This window comes from Antedon mediterranea, chromosome 1 (assembly GCF_964355755.1).
Source record: "Antedon mediterranea chromosome 1, ecAntMedi1.1, whole genome shotgun sequence".
Classification (NCBI taxonomy): Eukaryota; Metazoa; Echinodermata; class Crinoidea; order Comatulida; family Antedonidae; genus Antedon; species Antedon mediterranea.
In genome coordinates, this window is record NC_092670.1 from 32,120,387 (window position 1) to 32,138,864 (window position 18,478).

An 18,478-nucleotide genomic window follows, 5' to 3' on the forward strand; every position below is an offset into this window, starting at 1 on the left:
AGTAGTTAACAGCAGACATTTAATATTTGTTTTACATTGATATACCCAGTGAGTGAGTTCTACACTACATGATTCAATCACTTTTATGTTGGTTCGGTGGGGTTTGCTATGTTTTTTTGGAGGTTTTCGGGGGTTTGCGGGGTTTAGCAATACCCTGTTTTTGCCGCCCAAATTGGACGCCATATTGGATTCTGGCATGATGATGTCATTGTTATCGACTCGATGTATCAACTACTATGAGAAGTAGTTATTAAAGTAATCCTCAGCTAATTTTAATCATCATAACACAACTCCAAGTAAAAAAAAACCTGAATTGGTTTTCCCTATCCCCTATATATAGGTATTTGTGTGTGTTATATAGGCCAAAATTTAAAAGTGCCGTAAATAATTTTCCCCAAGACCCTGGGATGGGGATTTTTTTTGTGACATTCTATATGGTATACTCTATCAGAAAAAAAAATTTCCTATACTTTTTTCCCGAAAAATTTGTACTGCACCCAGGCTATAGTTACAGTACCGGGCTGTTTGACGCCCACTCCGTGTTTAGATTAGCAGAGATTACCGTACCTGTATCATAGAAATAATTAGACTCGTGCATTATTCATTTCTGCCTCTCAACCTTATATGACAAAAATACAGCCGGCGCTTTTGTAATGGACCCCATTGGATACGTTTAACAGGACTTTCATCATGGGCTATCCAGCTGCATCTCTTATTCTTTTTTTTTTTCAGATTTTTTTTTACATTCTAATGTACATTGTTTTTTTTTTTTTTATTGTATTGTGATTATTCATTGTGTTAATATTTATGTTTAGAGATGCAAATAAATCAAATCAAATCATCTAAATCTAACTCATCTAAATTTTAGTCACACAATTTTCGTTAAAAACCGATGATAGCCCAAATATGGTAGTGATATGCTTAAATATTGTATTGATAATATGTCCATATATGGGCACATCACATTTTGTTGTCACATAAAGTTTGATGGTGTGGACAGAGCTAGCTTAAGGCACAGTTTTAATACTGATTTATGCATTTACATTTGGTTACACTTTATTACCGGTAGAAACCAAAATAATAATCTTGCTCCGGAAACAAGTAGGCCTAAACAAGTAAAAATGGTTGTGTTTGTACATTCGTTTTAGTACCTACGAACTCAACCCCTAACGAAATGTTTGATTCAGTTCTGCTGGTAAAGCGATGATCCAATAGCCTACGAATCAGTATTTTTTTTAAATGTCAAAAATTAATTATACATTCAATGTAGCATTAATCTTACAAAGCTCATTCCTACATTCAAATTACTGTATGCCAGGTTTGCAACATATTAATAATAGTTAATGACACAGTGTCGTTTTGTGGTGTGTTTTTTTTTTTACTTAATTGGCTTTACGATCTTTTTCTTCTTCGTTACTGGTAACTTCTTCGTTTTATCGGTTAACAACGGTAAAACACCTTTAACCTTAGGCTCTGTCTCCACTGTTTTTGTCTCTTTTGGCGATTCGTGAAACAACACATCCTCTTTGTTGTCGTCTGCTTGTACTCCTTGGCGGATTGGATTGTTATTACGAATCCAGTGACGAAGGAATGATCTCGTGGCTCTTGCTCCTTGCTGTTTATTATAAAGAAAAACAATAAATTAAAATTTGAAAGTTTGATGAATGAATTCTTTGCAAATTGAGTGAATGCCCGGCCCGCTGTAATGAATATCATTATTCATACATCATTTTTAAAACTTGGTTCTCACTAGAAGACAACGCAAGGACGTACACGCAACGCAAGCGTGTTGACCAATGACAAGCGACAGTTCGAATAATCCATCGCCGCGCTTATGATTGGTAAACTCACTGAAGCGTGGTTCCCACTAGCGACGCAACACAAGGACGTAACGCAACGCAAGTGAATTGACCAATCACAAGCGATGGTTTATTCGCTTGTGATTGCTAAAGCGTGGTTCCCACTAGCGACGCAACACAAGGACGTAACGCAACGCAAGTGAATTGACCAATTAAGCTTGGTTCCCACTAGAACGTAACGCAAGGACGTAAACGCAACGCAAGCGTTTTAACCAATGACAAGCGAAGTTATAGACAGTTCGCAATCACAAGCGAATAAGCCATCGCTTGTGATTGGTCAATTCACTTGCGTTGCGTTACGTCCTTGTGTTGCGTCGCTAGTGGGAACCACGCTTCACAAGCGATGGCTTAATCGCTTGTGATTGCTAACTGTCTAAGTATAACTTCGCTTGTCATTGGTTAAAACGCTTGCGTTGCGTTTACGTCCTTGCGTTACGTTCTAGTGGGAACCAAACTTAACTTTCTATAACTTCGCTTGTCATTGGTTAAAACGCTTGCGTTGCGTTTACGTCCTTGCGTTACGTTCTAGTGGGAACCAAGCTTAACTGTCTATAACTTCGCTTGTCACTGGTTAAAACGCTTGCGTTGGGTTTACGTCCTTGCGTTACGTTCTAGTGGGAACCTAGCTTTACGTTGCGTCTACGTCCTTGCGTTGCGTCCTAGTGGGAACCTAGCTTTACGTTGCGTCTACGTCCTTGCGTTGCGTCCTAGTGGGAACCTAGCTTTAAGCTTGATTTCCAATTGAACGCACACAAAGTAATTCCGGACCAAAATCACAAGCAATGTCACTGTATTTGTCAACTCACTGGCGTTGAACCTACTTGCGTTGAACCAACTTGCTAAGCGTCCCAGATTTAGGTTTAAATCCCACTCTTTTCAATCAGAAATTAGGAAACATAATTATTACACTTTCTATAGATTCGACAAATATATATTAAAAACTTTCATTAATTTTTAGAGAAATTCGGGACTAGAGTTTTATTACACGTTTACTTGTAGGCCTACACGTTTGTAACATGCGTAGCTGGTAGTTGGAAGTGGAAGTGTTTTATTAGAGATGTATTGTCCCCTTGCAAAAATAATTATTTAAAATGTTTCTGTTGAATATGTCATTTTAATGTCACATAATCATTAGGCCTATCCACTTTTACCAAAATGTTATCGAAAAAAAAAAATGTATTTAGGCCTACCTGAAAAAACTGTGATGTAAAGCAAAAAATAGTCAATTTGACTGGCAGCCAATGGATATTTGGTTGAATTTAACCATTTATTTTGTTATTTTTATTTTAAGTGAAAATATTATACATTATAACCTACCGCAACAAGGAAATCTTTGTCTGCAGTTTCCATGTTAAAATCAGTTGTATTCAAATATACTGTATCAATCCCAATGGTTCGTTCGATATCATCTTTCTTCATAGTACCATGTAAAAAATAGAATAAGTATAAAGTTACTTCAAGATATCGTACTTATTACAATACCTGTTTTATTTATACATATTTACTAGATTGGAATTCAGAAGTACATTGACCAAATTTCGAGACTTTTCTCACTTGCATCAACTTAAACTCAGTCATGTGGTAAATACGTTGACGATTCTGATGATGATACTGTAATGCAGGAAAACATGAACTTTGTTTCAAATAATACATGACGTCATATCTACTTTATGACGCCATATCTAACTGTATGATGCCATAAATACATAATACGTCGTAATGTTAATTTGAATACTATTGGCACCGTCGTCAAATGTGAGACATGGGCTTAAAATGTCAACGACTGTTAATCACTATCTAAACGAATACATACAGATAAAAAGAGGGGTTTTTTCAAAGACGTACTTCAACAAATACCCGTTTGACATTAACAAGTAATGATTCCTGGACTGTTGACAAGAACTCTCTAAAATTTGTAACGTTCCGTCGATTGTAACCAAGGAAGTGAGATTGAACACCGATACCTCGCCTCTCGATAAATGCCATCAACTCCTGGAAGTTAATCTACAAAAATGAAAAATATAAATGTTAGTATAAAGTCGTACAATATCACGTTGAAGGCTAAGTCGGTTGAAAATAATTAAAAGACCAAATCATCTTATGACTTTGTCTTTTGACTGAGTGGTTAACGGCCAATCTATGTAGAACCAGGGATCACTCTTCCCTGGTGTAGAATTAGAAAGTCTTTTGTTGTGAATAGCATTCATATGTATTAATTAAAATGTTCAACAATAACTCTATACTGTATTTTTTGTTTTGAATTTTAATCATTTTTAATCGTGTTAACAATATTTTAACATTGGCCTATTAATCGTATTTCATTAGCGTTGGCGCAATTTGATGTATTTTTCTTGTAGCTTTATTGTCTTATACTTTCTTAAATTATGCCAAGCAAAATAAATTTCCATTTTAAGTGGACCAATAAAATGTCTTGAATCTTGAATCGGTGTTCGTTAACACCACCGTTAATAGATGAAGAAATAATAATAAATGAAAACTTGTATAGCGCCGGTCTCCCCAACCCATGTGGAGTTCATGGCGCTTTGTGCATTAAGAACGTGCGAGTGCATCAGCGAAGCGACGTCTTCGAAGCAGGTTGGTCTTGAAAATGTTTTAGCGATTGAGATGACGACTATAAGTATTATAGTTTTCTTATGACAGATTGATTATATGTGATAATTATATAGTTATATTTTGAAGAATATTATTTCTACCTTTCCATCCTTGTTGGTATCTAAACTATCGAACACATCTTGTAATTTGTAATTTTTTCCAAACAGTTTCTTCGCATGAGCTTCAGTGAACTGGTCTCCAACCTATAATAGTTAAAAAAACAAATAAAACTAAATGCACGGATATACGATTTGTATGGCTAAAAGGGTAACGAATGTTTATATTGTGGTGCTTAAGCCCGGCGCACACTAGAGCTTTCGGCTGAGCCAACTGGCACGAGTAACACTTGACTCACAGTGTGCGCCGGGGAATTCGTAACTATCCAATCAGAAAATCGCGTACTGAAGGCGTTTAGTGTGCGTCTGATAGAACGCGATCACAATTTGCGGCAATTTTTTTAGTGAGCCAAGTGTTACTCGTGCCAGTTGGCTCAGCCGGAAGCTCTAGTGTGCGCCGGGCTTTAAGTTCTTGAATTTCATAGGATGTAGTCACACACACCAACCATGCATAATCCACATTATTAATTAAAACAAATACGAATTTCCACAAATACGTAGCAACTATTTATGACTCAATTTGAATATTTTTCTCTTCTTTTTCCTTTTTTATACAAATACATTGCAATATAATATACCTTATTAAATGCGATTGCAAGTTCTTCTTTGGAAACTGTGTACGAGTCAGTAATATCGTTTTCAGCCAGCACCTTCATAAACATGGACATGGCTTCTGTAATTACAGCGTGCTCTCGACTCGCCGTTAACTTCTGGCATTTGGTTTCAGCCCTTTCCCTACACATAAAACAGAGCCATAATACGCAATACGCAACAAATAATTTACTGTAACCTAAAGCCGATTTTCCACTAGGCGAATTTGTTCGCGCGAATCCAACGTTTCGAAGAGAACAAAATCGCCTACTCTCTTTCCACTACATGAGCGAATAGTGGTTGCTGAGCATTTCGATTCGCATGAGTGCTCATGAAAGCGTCATAGCTCATTTCATGAGCTCTGATTGGTTGCGCAATATTTCGCTTCGCAAAAAGTAGAAACAATTCGAACTAGTAAATTTCGCTGAAGCGAAAAATAAAGGAACTAGAATTTGTCGCAGAAGGGAGTATGACAGACAGAAACTCGAATACGCATGCGCAGAGCATGACGCTTTCCATTCGCGCGAACAAATTCGCCTAGTGGAAAATCGGCTTAAAGCGTGGTTCCCACTAGCGACGCAACACAAGGACGTAACGCAACGCAAGTGAATTGACCAATCACAAGCGATGGCTTATTCGCTTGTGATTGTTAACTGTCTATAACTTCGCTTGTCATTGCTTGCGTTGCGTTTACGTCCTTGCGTTACATTCTAGTGGGAACCAAGCTTAATTAAGAAAATAAGTGTGTTGATGTGATAAAGAACGTGAATTCTCTCAATATTATTATCATTATTGTTTGGCTCTATTTGGCAGTTTATATTGGGATGTGGGATGGCGTCTCGTTATACAGGGGCGGATATAGTAAGTTGGGATGTGGGGTGGCGTCTCGTTATACAGGGGCGGATATAGTAAGTTGGGATGTGGGGTGGCGTCTCGTTATATAGGGGCGGATATAGTAAGTTAGGATGTGGGGTGGCGTCTCGTTATACAGGGGCGGATTTAGTAAGTTAGGATGTGGGGTGGCGTCTCGTTATACAGGGGCGGATATAGTAAGTTGGGATGTGGGGTGGCGTATCGTTTAGAGCGATAAATGACAGATATAGTCAGTAATAAATCCGGTACTGTATTTAATATATATATATATATATATATATATATATATATAGTGCTGTTCCGCCGTACCACGCCGAGAGTGTTAAAGAGTTGCTATCCAATCGAGTTTGAACAATACCATGAAAGCCCCAGTGGTCTAATGGTTAGGGCAACTGCATATCAAGCAGACGGTCCGAGTTCGAGTCTCGGTTGGGGCGACTTTTTCTCATTCTCACAGATTTCCTCATCTTTATCGTTTCAAATTAATTAATTAAATTTCAGTATATCACCGGGCGGTTTAGAATTAATGTTCTTTGCCTACTGTGTTTATATATATAAAATTATCTCTTCGGAGATCCCGCCTCGTGAATAAAATACTGTAAGATGAGGGCGTATCAATTTGATCTCTGTTGCGCGTGTGTACAACTGAGGACTAGTGCTGTTCCGCCGTACCACGCCGAGAGTGTTAAAGAGTCACTATCCAATCGAGTTTGAACAATACCATGAAAGCCCCAGTGGTCTAATGGTTAGGGCAACTGCATATCAAGCAGACGGTCCGAGTTCGAGACTCGGTTGGGGCGACTTTTTCTCATTCTCACAGATTTCCTCATCTTTATCGGTTCAAATTAATTAATTAAATTTCAGTATATCACCGGGCGGTTTAGAATTAATGTTCTTTGCCTACTGTGTTTATATATATATATATATATAAACACAGCAGACAAAGTATATATATATATATATATATAGGGTAGGCTGTTTAGTAGCAGATAGCAACTTGTTTTGAGCAGTAATAAAGCATAGAAGGGCAGGAAGAACAGGGAACTCTGAAACAATTTGGGGAGTAGAAAGATTCCAAATGAAATGGAAGCTGAAGTATCCATTGATTGATTACATTGATGATTATGACCTCATAAATGGTTTTATGATTTTAACAATTTGTCGAGAGTACAGGAAGCATGGCGATCAAAACTCCAATTTCTTAAATGGACCAAACATTTGGTGAAATTTTGCGATGAGCAGTTTCTCTTACCTAGACAACTTAGTGTCAGGCCGATCGGGTGGGTCACCGATTCCAACACGACGATTTAGTTTGGACATCATAAGATCTGACTCATCACTAGCATACTATTGAAACCGAAAAAAATATATTAATTACAACAATAATTGAAACCAACAATTGGTGCAGCTAAACGTCATGAGATATCTATCAATATGTAATTATTTTCAATTGTACATTATGACATAAATCGGTTTCGTTTTACGCAGAACTAACTGTGTCACCGCATGTCATCGTCACAATATCAACAATAATGTAAATATATCACTTACCAACAGTAAACCAATGGTTTTATTTGTAGGCGTCCCAAAACGTTCTTTCTTGTCCCAAAGACGACCTATGTCTTCTAGAGGTTGTAACCGCCGTAAAAAGCTGTCCTGTTCATTCAGCGATAACCACCAGCCTAAAAAATGTCAAATCAGGAGAAGTAACAAATGATTCTTATTTTTCTTCGTCATATTTATCTTCATTGTCATCAACATCCCGTTTTAATAATTTAAACTGTTATTATTAGTATATCATGATTGTTATAATTTTCTTTCCATTGTCATTCGGCGTCGTCTTTACCTTCATCGTCGTGGTGAACATTTATATATATTATAATACAAAGTAGCATGAGTTGGTAAATGTCATCATCATCACTATTATCATCATCTTCTTATTCCATCTAAATAGTCCTAGTGTAAAATGACCATCTTCTTTCAACATCAACATGTACTAATATAAACATCATTCTCTCTCCCTTTTCATATACACAAATCACACTTAATTGTGTATAAATGATAGTTACATATTATAGTAATATATATTATTATTATTGTTTAATTTACTAAGTTAAAAAAACTTTTTACCGTCGAAACAGTGGACTGGATAATTGCAGAGTAAACCGCCATCTACGTAAATATCAGTTGTTCCATAGTTGAAATATTTTACGGAACCAAATAAACCTACAAGAATATATATTTTATAATTTATTTAAAATTAAATAGTTTTAATAATTGATTGAAATTGATTGATTGAAATATATATTTATACTGGGTAACCTCTTCAGTCAAAGACTGGTCTCCCAGAGGGCCCAGTTGGTGATCAGTACTAATACACCGGGGTAACCCCCTACTCGTCTCGAAAGATGTACTAGGTTCTTTAAAATGCACACGAGCTAGTTGTGTACACTGGACCTACGGTTTATAGTCCTTATCTGAGAAGACTCGTTCTACCACCAGAACCATGGAGTGAGTGAGCCTCAAACCCCTTGCGATGTTATGGCTACGTAATTACTGTTCCACTGTCTTAACCGCTCGGCCACTCACTCACTCACATGTTGAAGCTTAAAGTGTCATCCATGTGTTTAGATTATATTAAAAATGATGAAGTCATTAACGAGAATCTTAATATTAAGGTAGCACTTTTAAGCTTCCTGTTTAGGGCAGTAAGTAATAAATCACAACATCCATAAAACAAACACAGAACATCACAACTTTTTTTGTGGCTATTAAGAAATTTAAATGTTGTGTTTAAGACAAGTTAGAACCGATTTCCTCTCAGCCTGTACACAGTAGGCTTACTGTACAAATTTCCTTACTAAATTCTGTACGTTGAAAATATTGGGAAACTATCAAACCTTTTCAAAATTATAAGCTACGCGACTAGTGTAAACAGGAAATAATCATTATTTAAAAGAAAACATTATGTATGTTTCGGTTTCGCGGATCTACATTCGAAGAATACATAATTGATAGAAAATGAAACCAACAATTCATCTACTGTAATTGTAAATTGTTTTAAACACATAAGTTGGACATAATCCAGTACAAAGACAAGCAAATAAGGCGTTCAAGAAGATGAGACTCAGCAGATAGGAGCTTCAGAAAATATAAGCTTTAGCATATGAGCTTCAGCATATAGAAGCTACAGCAAATAGGAGCTTTAGAAAATAGGAGCTCCAATCTAGAAAATAGTAGTTTCAACAGACAGGAGTTCCAGCAAAAAAAAACTTAAGCAGATAGGAGCTCTAGAAAATAGGGGCTCTAGAAGATATGATTTTCAACAGATAGAAGTTTTAACAGGAGGAGCTTCAACAGATAGAAGCTTCAACAGATAGAAGCTACAACAGATTGGAGCTTCAACAGTTAGGATTTTTAGCGGAAAGAAGCTTTAACAGATATTAACTAAAATAGATAGGAGCTTCAACAGATAGGAACTACAATAGAGAAGCTTCAACAGATAGGAGCTACAACAGATAGGAATTTCAGCGGATAGGAGCTTCAAGAGATAGGAACTTTGACAGGTAGGAGCTTCAACAGATAGCAGCTTCAATAAGTAGGCTCTTCGACAAAAGGTTGAAAACAAACTATAAACGTTTATATATTAGCATTCTCGAACAATGACCACTGAATTGTGGTCCAACTTATTTACAAGAAGTCTTTGGAATACATTGTAATTACCTTAAAAATGGAATATACTACCACAGTTGGTGAACTGACTGAAATCAATAACGGTATATGGACTGAAATAAACAGTAGGGGCCCTTCACCTTCTGAAAAGTCTACATTGATGTCAACCAGGATATATATTGAAACCACCGACAGCAACGATGCTGATGACATTTCCTTTGATACCATAGAATACATATTTATAGGTATAGGTGCATTTGTGTTTTTAAGCCTAACAATTGCAATCGTCTACTACTTGTGTAAGAGAAAGTGCTGTAAGACAACAGACCCGGACGAGACTGCAGGAAATATACCCAGGAGAAATTCATCAAAAAGTGCCCGTCGTACAAGTAGCTTTAGGGCGTCTGTGTATGGATTTATTAGTGGATCAAAGTACAAGAATCTTGGGCTACAGCAAAACGCAGCGAGTGTTCGCTTCCTTAACGACAGGCAAAGAAATGGGGTTCAAACATTCTTTGCAGAAGACGATACAGCTGCCGTTCATACAACCACCAGCGTGGTAAATCAGCACCATGAGCAAATAATTGACGCGGCGACGGTGAGCGATTGTCGACAAGTTTATGTAAACACCAATCCAGGGCTCATGTCTGAAATTGCTAACGAACCATGGGAGGAAGAGCCACACTATCAAGTGCCTCGAATTCAAAAATTGACTAACTTTCCTCCAAAACCGAGTGCTCGTGAAATGCAACTGAACGATGACAATGCTACAGATGTGTCCGAAGAGTTTGATGATGATGACAATTGCTACGAGCATCTTGACAGCACGTGTCAGGAATTCGGTGATATGGTTATTGTAACTGGACTGTAAAATGAGTAGATTTTAATAACGATGATCCGATTTAAACATTTTATTTAGGCCATCTAATCTAACTTACCTGGTATAGCCATAGACATTCTTACAGCAATCCTGATTGGTAGATTAGGAGTTGTTTTCACGTGACAATATTCGACATCCATTCGATTGATATTAGTAACAACAATGCAGAGCTCCTTACCAAACTTTGTATAAAGCTGAAACGTTCATTAAACAAATTTAGATAAGTTGTCAGTCACTGCGCATGTATGTTTGTTAGAAGATTCTGTTTTTGTTTAACTCTCTACCTATTTACAATTTTTATGATCCCACCCAAAGATTTGTTATAGGACTTGGTTTATGTAGAGCATATTATATGTCTGTCGTGTGGACAGGGTTGCCACATGAGAAAAACAGTGAATGAAATCACTTATAGCATAATGGAATTTAAAATTAATAAAATGTATAAATAAATACGAATCTTAAATCGTGATACAATAGTTTGAATAGCGTTAAGCCTAATAGTAATTTCAAATATTAATTGTAGGCCTATACAATTTTTTTAGTGGTAACCAAAATAACTCATAAGTGTATTCTAAATCGCGTTGAAATCCACGCTTTGACATTTGACATATATCAGACATGAAAGAGCAATCAAGTAGAAATACATGTTATTTTCAACTAGGGAGAATTATAATAAACTGTAACACCCAGAAACAATATACCAACTTAAAACTCCATTTTGCATTCATAATTGGCTTAATTATAGAATTTAAATTTTTGATAAATGTATTTAATATATTCTAATCAATGATGGATTCAGAAATGTTGTAGGCGTAAGTAGGAACTTTAACATATTGTGCATATCGTAGACTATTTTCTGTTAGAAATGTAACATATACCTCCAAAAATGTGATATCCCTGTTCTGTGTAACTTCGTAAAGTTGATCTCCGAACCAGTTAAACAATCTCTTACCTGGATGCCAACCGTAATAACGGTTTAAGTTAGGCAATAAGCTGAAGACACCACAGCGAGCATCTAAGAAAGAAAAATACTGTACAATACTACTTATTTATAGTGTAACTATAGTCCATTGTTTGTATTGTTGCATTAGTTATAAATCCAAGAAAAATATTGAATAAATATACTTTTGACGATTATAAATGTTCTTCTTTAAAATGTACAGTACACGGTTTTTAAAATAATAATTAAATTTGATTAGTCCAAAAATGTTGTTCTACTGTAAAAAATAAATTATTAATTAATGTATTTGGAATATTAGTCTTACTAAAGCTCTTATAATTTCCACCAGATTCTCTGTAACTGTAATTCCAAATATGGCATTATCTGTCCAGTATTATGGCAAATTATTAAGTACTAGATGGCACGCTCGCTTCGCTCGCGTACCATCTAGGTCGTGCCCACAGATGGTTCTCGAATACACAGTATTTCCAGCGAGAAAAAAATGGAGATTTCAAACAGTGTACGTACCGCAGGACTATAATACATATTGTCGTTTACAGAAACGAATAAATATACACAATGATTTATGTAGTCAACCAAAATTAGCACCCTGGGAATTACTTCCGAGAGAAAAACAAAATGAGTCAAATTTTTTTATTTGGACTCATTTAAACAAACCCAATTTGTGTTTTGTATGTAACATTAAGGGTTGAGGGATGGGGGAGAAGATGGGTACAAAGAGGAAACATTTTAAAATATATTCTTATCCACTCAGTAACGAAATATTGTTTTTAATGTTTTATAGGCCTATAAATAATATACCACTAAATACAGTAAAACATTTACGATTTAATACGGTACTTTGTTAAAACTCTCACTGTCATAGTCGATTGAAATAGTAAAGTACACCACTACGACGTTTATATATTTTTAAATTATTAATTAATACAAACGTTGAGAAGCAACTGTCAGTAATAACATTTATTTATTTGTATATTATATGTTTATAATCTAACAGTAGGGCCTACCCACACTCACAGTAATAAAGTTTATTTGTATATATTTTTATATTACATCTAACAGTACCAACACTCACAGTAAGAAATTTGCGATTCAAATTGTGATCAAAAGTGGTTAATACCTTAACAGTATTGTACAGCATTGCAATACTATTTATGTTTATTCTCCAAGGGGGCCCATAAATCTAAATCTATACCTCTATGGTTAAACCAAATAATTTGGAATGTTTATTTCTATATTATATGTTTATAATCTAACAGTAGGGCCTACCCACACTCACAGTAATAAAGTTTATTTGTATATATTTTTATATTACATCTAACAGTACCAACACTCACAGTAAGAAATTTGCGATTCAAATTGCGATCAAAAGTGGTTAATACCTTAACAGTATTGTACAGCATTGCAATACTATTTATGTTTATTCTCCAAGGGGGCCCATAAATCTAAATCTATACCTGTATGGTTAAACCAAATAATTTGGAATGTTCCATTCATCACAAATCAATACATTTGTAAAAACGTATATTAAATGTATCAAAATAGTATTTTTTAAAGAAAATCGGCCTGTCTTCAACATTATGATGCTGTACTCGAACTGTTCAACCGGTTTTCAGCTATTAAAAACAATTATCGTAGGAGGAGATAGGAAAATGCGAAGCCTCCTCGCATTTTTGTGGCGGGTATTTTTCAAGACGGACATCCATTAGACAGTGTATACCACGATCGGAAAACACCCCTATTTGGGGCAAATCGTTGAACCTAAATTCGTTTTAATCGTCAATAACTAATTATCTAACTTAATTTAATTAGTAAACAGGGTTACATCAGGTGGTTAAAATCAGTACCGAAAGTACCAACCAACTTTATATACCACCGTGTAAAAATTCTAGAAGTAAGGCGCGATTTACCGAATTTTGCCCTTACGTAAATTTATATATAGATAGTGACACATTTATCACACGTAGAACGCATTGGTTAGACTTATGATACGTGTGATACTGTATTATAGAATTTGCCACGTTATAATAGACACTATTGTAGACGGTACCAGTACGTAAAATCCACTAATGATTTGTATTGACCATAATTCAACAAACAATACAGTCAACCGAAATACATTAATTTTAAATGAATTTAGTTCGTTAAAAATGTTATTACCAAGAAATATCTTGCGTAGGTCCATTCGTAGAAAGTTTTCAATCTCGTTGGACGTGAAGCCGACAGCAAGTAGAGCTGCAGTCATGGCCCCAGCGCTAGCTCCAGCTAAACGTATAATGTTCTGCCATATGCCCACGTCTTCTAGAACCTTTGTAAATATGTTGAGATATTAATGTATTCTTAGCAATACGTAATTTTAAGATTGAGCAAAAATGTACTAATATATCTAGTAATTAAATAAATTAAATTTGACTTGCTTGCTTGAAGTGTATTGTGAAGTTCTAACTTCTGGGTCTTAAAAGAATTCGAAGTAGCACAATTTACAAAGAATATCATGTCGTTCTAGTGGCGACAAAACTAACCCGTATAGCACCTGCGTAAGCGATGCCTTTATTTCCTCCACCTTCAAATACAATGTTTTCGAATGGGTACTGGTAGTCTGTATAATTGATGTCCATAATAGAACTGTTATCACTGAACCAGCTGACTGCAGAGACTTCAGAACGTAACGAACTCCTTGAGGAATCTTTGAACATATTGAGATTGTCGATTTCTTGGTAGTTTTCAGGGATCGCCTGACCAAGGAAGAATGTTGGGTCGTTGAAATCATCGTCACTGAATGGAGTCGTTTTCTTTTGTGACTTTGGACTGACCGCGACCGTTTTCGAATATTTTCCTCCCATTTCTGTCGATGTCTTTAGCTAAACTGAATCATTATAAAACGAAGAATATAAGTTATATACAACTTTAAACTTGCAACGGTCACTAGATAGACTAACTAAATGACTATCGCATTCATCTAAAAACGAGTCTATCAGTGTTAAATACTTGCGATAGTCAGTTAGAATCTATCTAATGACAGCTGCATAATCTGGTGAACATTAAATGTAAAGTTATCTAGTTGGATAAATCAATCTTAATATATAGACACAAATACCTTTTCTAAAATAATTGTACGCTAAATTATTTATTTTGTCTCTTAATAACGTTTTACATGATCCTCATAGCCCGCATGCGTAAAGTTATAAAATTTTAAACATAAACTTAAATAGGAAACCTACTTTAGTCAACATTACATAATCCTGGTATTTAAAAAAATATATATATATATATTTGGATATAATTTGACCATAAAGACAAGATAATTTTCCATTATTAGACCTAAAGAGAAACCATTACAGTGTTCATAAGAATAGTGCCGGATATGAAGGACGAGTTTATGAGGCGAAAAGGTCATTAATAATGAAACGAAAGACAATGTTCATTCGAGTAAACATTACCATACCCACATCCTTTGTTATAGAGTTCAGTTATTAATGACTGACCCAAGGCAATCTAACACTAAACCACTTATTCAGTCTGATACAGGATCTTATAAGGAAGTAATCAGTTAATTAAATTGATAGGTACGATAATAGATAAGTTTTAATGAGTCAAAAGTACGCCATCCTACTGTAGGCCTATCGATAATACACTAGATCACTAGATTTAAGATTTTCAATACTAAATAATCCATACGTACAGAACGAAATTAAATATCTAAAACATTAATTTATGATTTTTTTTAGGATTATAATTTATAGATCTACTATTATTAGCTAATGATTTGTCATGCGGTTGCTTTTTGTTGTTTTTGTTTAGGGGTTGGTATTTGACAAGTTCTTTTACTTCTTTTCTGATCCTTGAAACAGTTCTTATTTTATGTTACCATTTTAAGTTATTGTAATTAAGGTATGCTGTTTTTATTTCATGAACTGTTTCTAAATAAATGATTATTATGTTGTTGAAACATCAGATTGAACGAAAATAGATCAGTAAAGATGGTCATAACATTTTATATTATAATATGATAATCAATAAGCACGATAATCGATAGGCCTATGTACCAAAAACTGGTAATAAGGACCCTATAATGAGTTCATGAACTATGAGGGATAACACTACTATTAGTGTTCAAAATTTACTGCAATATAATTCGCAAAAGGTTTACAGATTGGCTAGAATATTATAAATGAAGAGGAAAATGGTTTCCGAAAAATTACCCTTTCATCGATTATTGAGAACAGAAAGTGATGTAAAAAAGACACATTTGCATGCTTATTGATGCAAAGAAGATAACGATAATCGATAAGTACGATGATCAAGTAGCGAGTCTATATTAATCACCGAAGTTATTAAGTAACTTTGGGCCCGGTTAGAGCTTGAATGGGAGACCATTTGGGAATATTGAGTGCTGTATGGGGCTGGGGTCCCATAAGGCATTGAAATCAGCACTGCTGACTCTTATGGTAGCCCCTGCATCTAGTATCTGCCTAAGACGTACGTATTGGCTTATGCCTCTCCTCTGGTTAAGTGATCAATGTTAGGACCAGCCAAAGATGTTTTAAACACTCCTGGATGAATGTAAGACTAATTGACATCAAACACAAAACAATTTTAATAATTGCACTGACGAACACTGGAATAAGTAAACAGTCGGTAAAACGAATTAATAAAACAGTGAGAAAATTCTGTTTCTTTTTCCAAAGGCATTTAGTACACAGCATGAATTATGAGTACCGTAATTAATAATATAATTAGCTATACCGCAATTAGCTTATTAAAAACAAATGTTTTATTTAAACGAAAATGATTGATTAAAAAGGGCATTTAAACTAATTTTTTAACATAGCATTAGGCCTAAATTACTTTACTTTATTAGGTTTATTAATTTATTTTTTTCCTCAATAAATAAAAACCTACACTCCCTAATAAAAAAAAAAACCCCGTAATATAATTAAGCAGGCTGCTGTTGGTTGAATCTACGCACTTTATAATGTAGGCCTATATTTAAATATGATTTTATAATGTTTATTGCTATTTAATTTTAGTATAAAACGACACACGACCTCTCTACCACCATATCTGCGTGCGAAGGCTGAGACCGACCTCCCTCTTTACCCATAGTTACTCATAGTTACTCATAATTAGTTTTATAGGTGTTATAATACAATAATAAAATAAGTCAATTGTTTAATTTTCAGTGTTATTTCATTTTGGTGAAAATAGGGTACCAACACGTTTAGGCTTATTTGGTAAACATTCTTTTAGTGCCAATATCATAAGAGAAACATTACGTTTTTAACCATGTGTAAGCCTACTAAAACATTAATCATCAAAAGATTCCGAAACATACGTCTAATTAATTGAATATCTACAACAACATTTGTCCCAACCTCAACATCGACAAAATAATTAAGTGAAAACTGTATACATACCATAAGGATTAATTGTAAAGTAATTCCCGTAGATCCGATTGCATTGTTTGGCTACAATCATGTACGCTAGGTGAGATCGCTGTTGTTTTCACCTTTTCATAAAAGGTATGCAACTAACTATTTGTTGTGGGGTTTTCACGTCTTAGAATCACGCTGTTGTTAACACTTCTTAAATTCTCATTGGTCGCATTGCTACGCATCGTCAGTCAACTGAGCAAGTAAAGGAATCAAATGTCTTAATGTTCAAGTTTATATAACATCGACTTTAGATTTTTGGTAATAATAACCAGAAGGCATGGAATCTTCGCAATGTGTAACCAGGCGATTTTACGACGGGCATAAGGGTTGCTTTATTCAAACACGTCGCGGGTATCCTTTCCGAAATGTACACATTCCTTGAAAGGTTTTCAATCAGTAAGACACAATACACATGCAGAGTTCTGAAGCCAGAGTTAACAATTACATCGTTGCTTAGAAACAATCAACACAACTAGCTTAACTCTTTCAGACGCCTAAACTTGTATGGACTCACACTGGTCAACAGAAAAGTTCAAATTCAACTTTCCGACAGGGACAACTTGTGGCCAGCTATCTAAAACAGTACATAACCATTCTTTTATTTTAATTAGTATGCCGATTAAAATGTTATGTTTTTTTAATACTACAATAAAATATGCTGACTTGAACAAAGTAAAACAATTTTTAATAAGTTTAATATAAGAAAAAAACCATAGTCATGTAAAACTTTTTTTTAATTACAAACAGCTAAAACAATTTGAATACACCTCAAAGATCCACAGTAGTCATATTTCATATTTAAAAAGTGTACTGTAACCAAACTGTACTGAAAAAAATAAGAACGATTCTGTCCAGAGGATTCGACACCTAGAGAGAGGAAGATGGGCGTCAGTCTGTTAAGTTCAAGTGTGAACTAATAGGCCTAGAGTCTTTTTAGGACAATATAGATACTGGCCTACTAAGATTTAAATAAATGTAATCACGTAATTTAATGTCTATAGATGACCAGTAGGTGACGAATACAATACAGTGTTTACTTTAACAATCGACAGAGTGTTCTATCAAAACGGAAGTAAATGTGATTAGATTGCGTAGATTTATTTGTAGATTTTAAATATAATTATTCTATACTGTTTTCTATGGATAAGTCCGAATAAATAGAAATGAAATTAATAAATGTATTTATTCAGACGAATAACTATGTTTTGATTATTAATTCGATTCTGTTAAAAATGGGGAAATAAGTTCTGTTAAAGCAGGGAAGAGTGAAGAAAAGCTACTATTGTTATATATGATTGGTGTAATTATGTGGCGTGAGACTGGTTTAGCGTACGACTTTGGCTGTGTGAACCAAGCAGTGGGTCACACTACGCCACGTAGCGGATCCCATTTCTAAGTTGTGACGGAAATGTGTTCCGAATTAAAAGTAAAAATTGAACGGGAAAGCAGTAGGGCCTACTGCGGGAAAGATATGAATT

At 35.0% G+C, this 18,478-nt stretch overlaps 1 protein-coding gene across 1 annotated transcript; it reads right to left on the reverse strand.

Moving 5' to 3' along the window:
- Window positions 1-549: 549 nt before the first annotated feature.
- On the reverse strand, window positions 550-17,326 carry LOC140063678 (uncharacterized). The gene is made up of 13 exons (XM_072110133.1): window positions 16,983-17,326; window positions 14,088-14,431; window positions 13,726-13,873; window positions 11,483-11,619; window positions 10,663-10,798; window positions 8,183-8,278; window positions 7,604-7,734; window positions 7,305-7,399; window positions 5,167-5,323; window positions 4,574-4,675; window positions 3,705-3,863; window positions 3,177-3,272; window positions 550-1,615 (listed from the first exon to the last, which is right to left on the reverse strand). Exons 2-13 carry the CDS (start codon window positions 14,406-14,408, stop codon window positions 1,379-1,381), a joined length of 1,815 nt encoding a protein of 604 aa, XP_071966234.1. The 5' UTR covers window positions 14,409-14,431; window positions 16,983-17,326; the 3' UTR covers window positions 550-1,378.
- Between the last annotated feature and the right edge of the window lie 1,152 nt (window positions 17,327-18,478).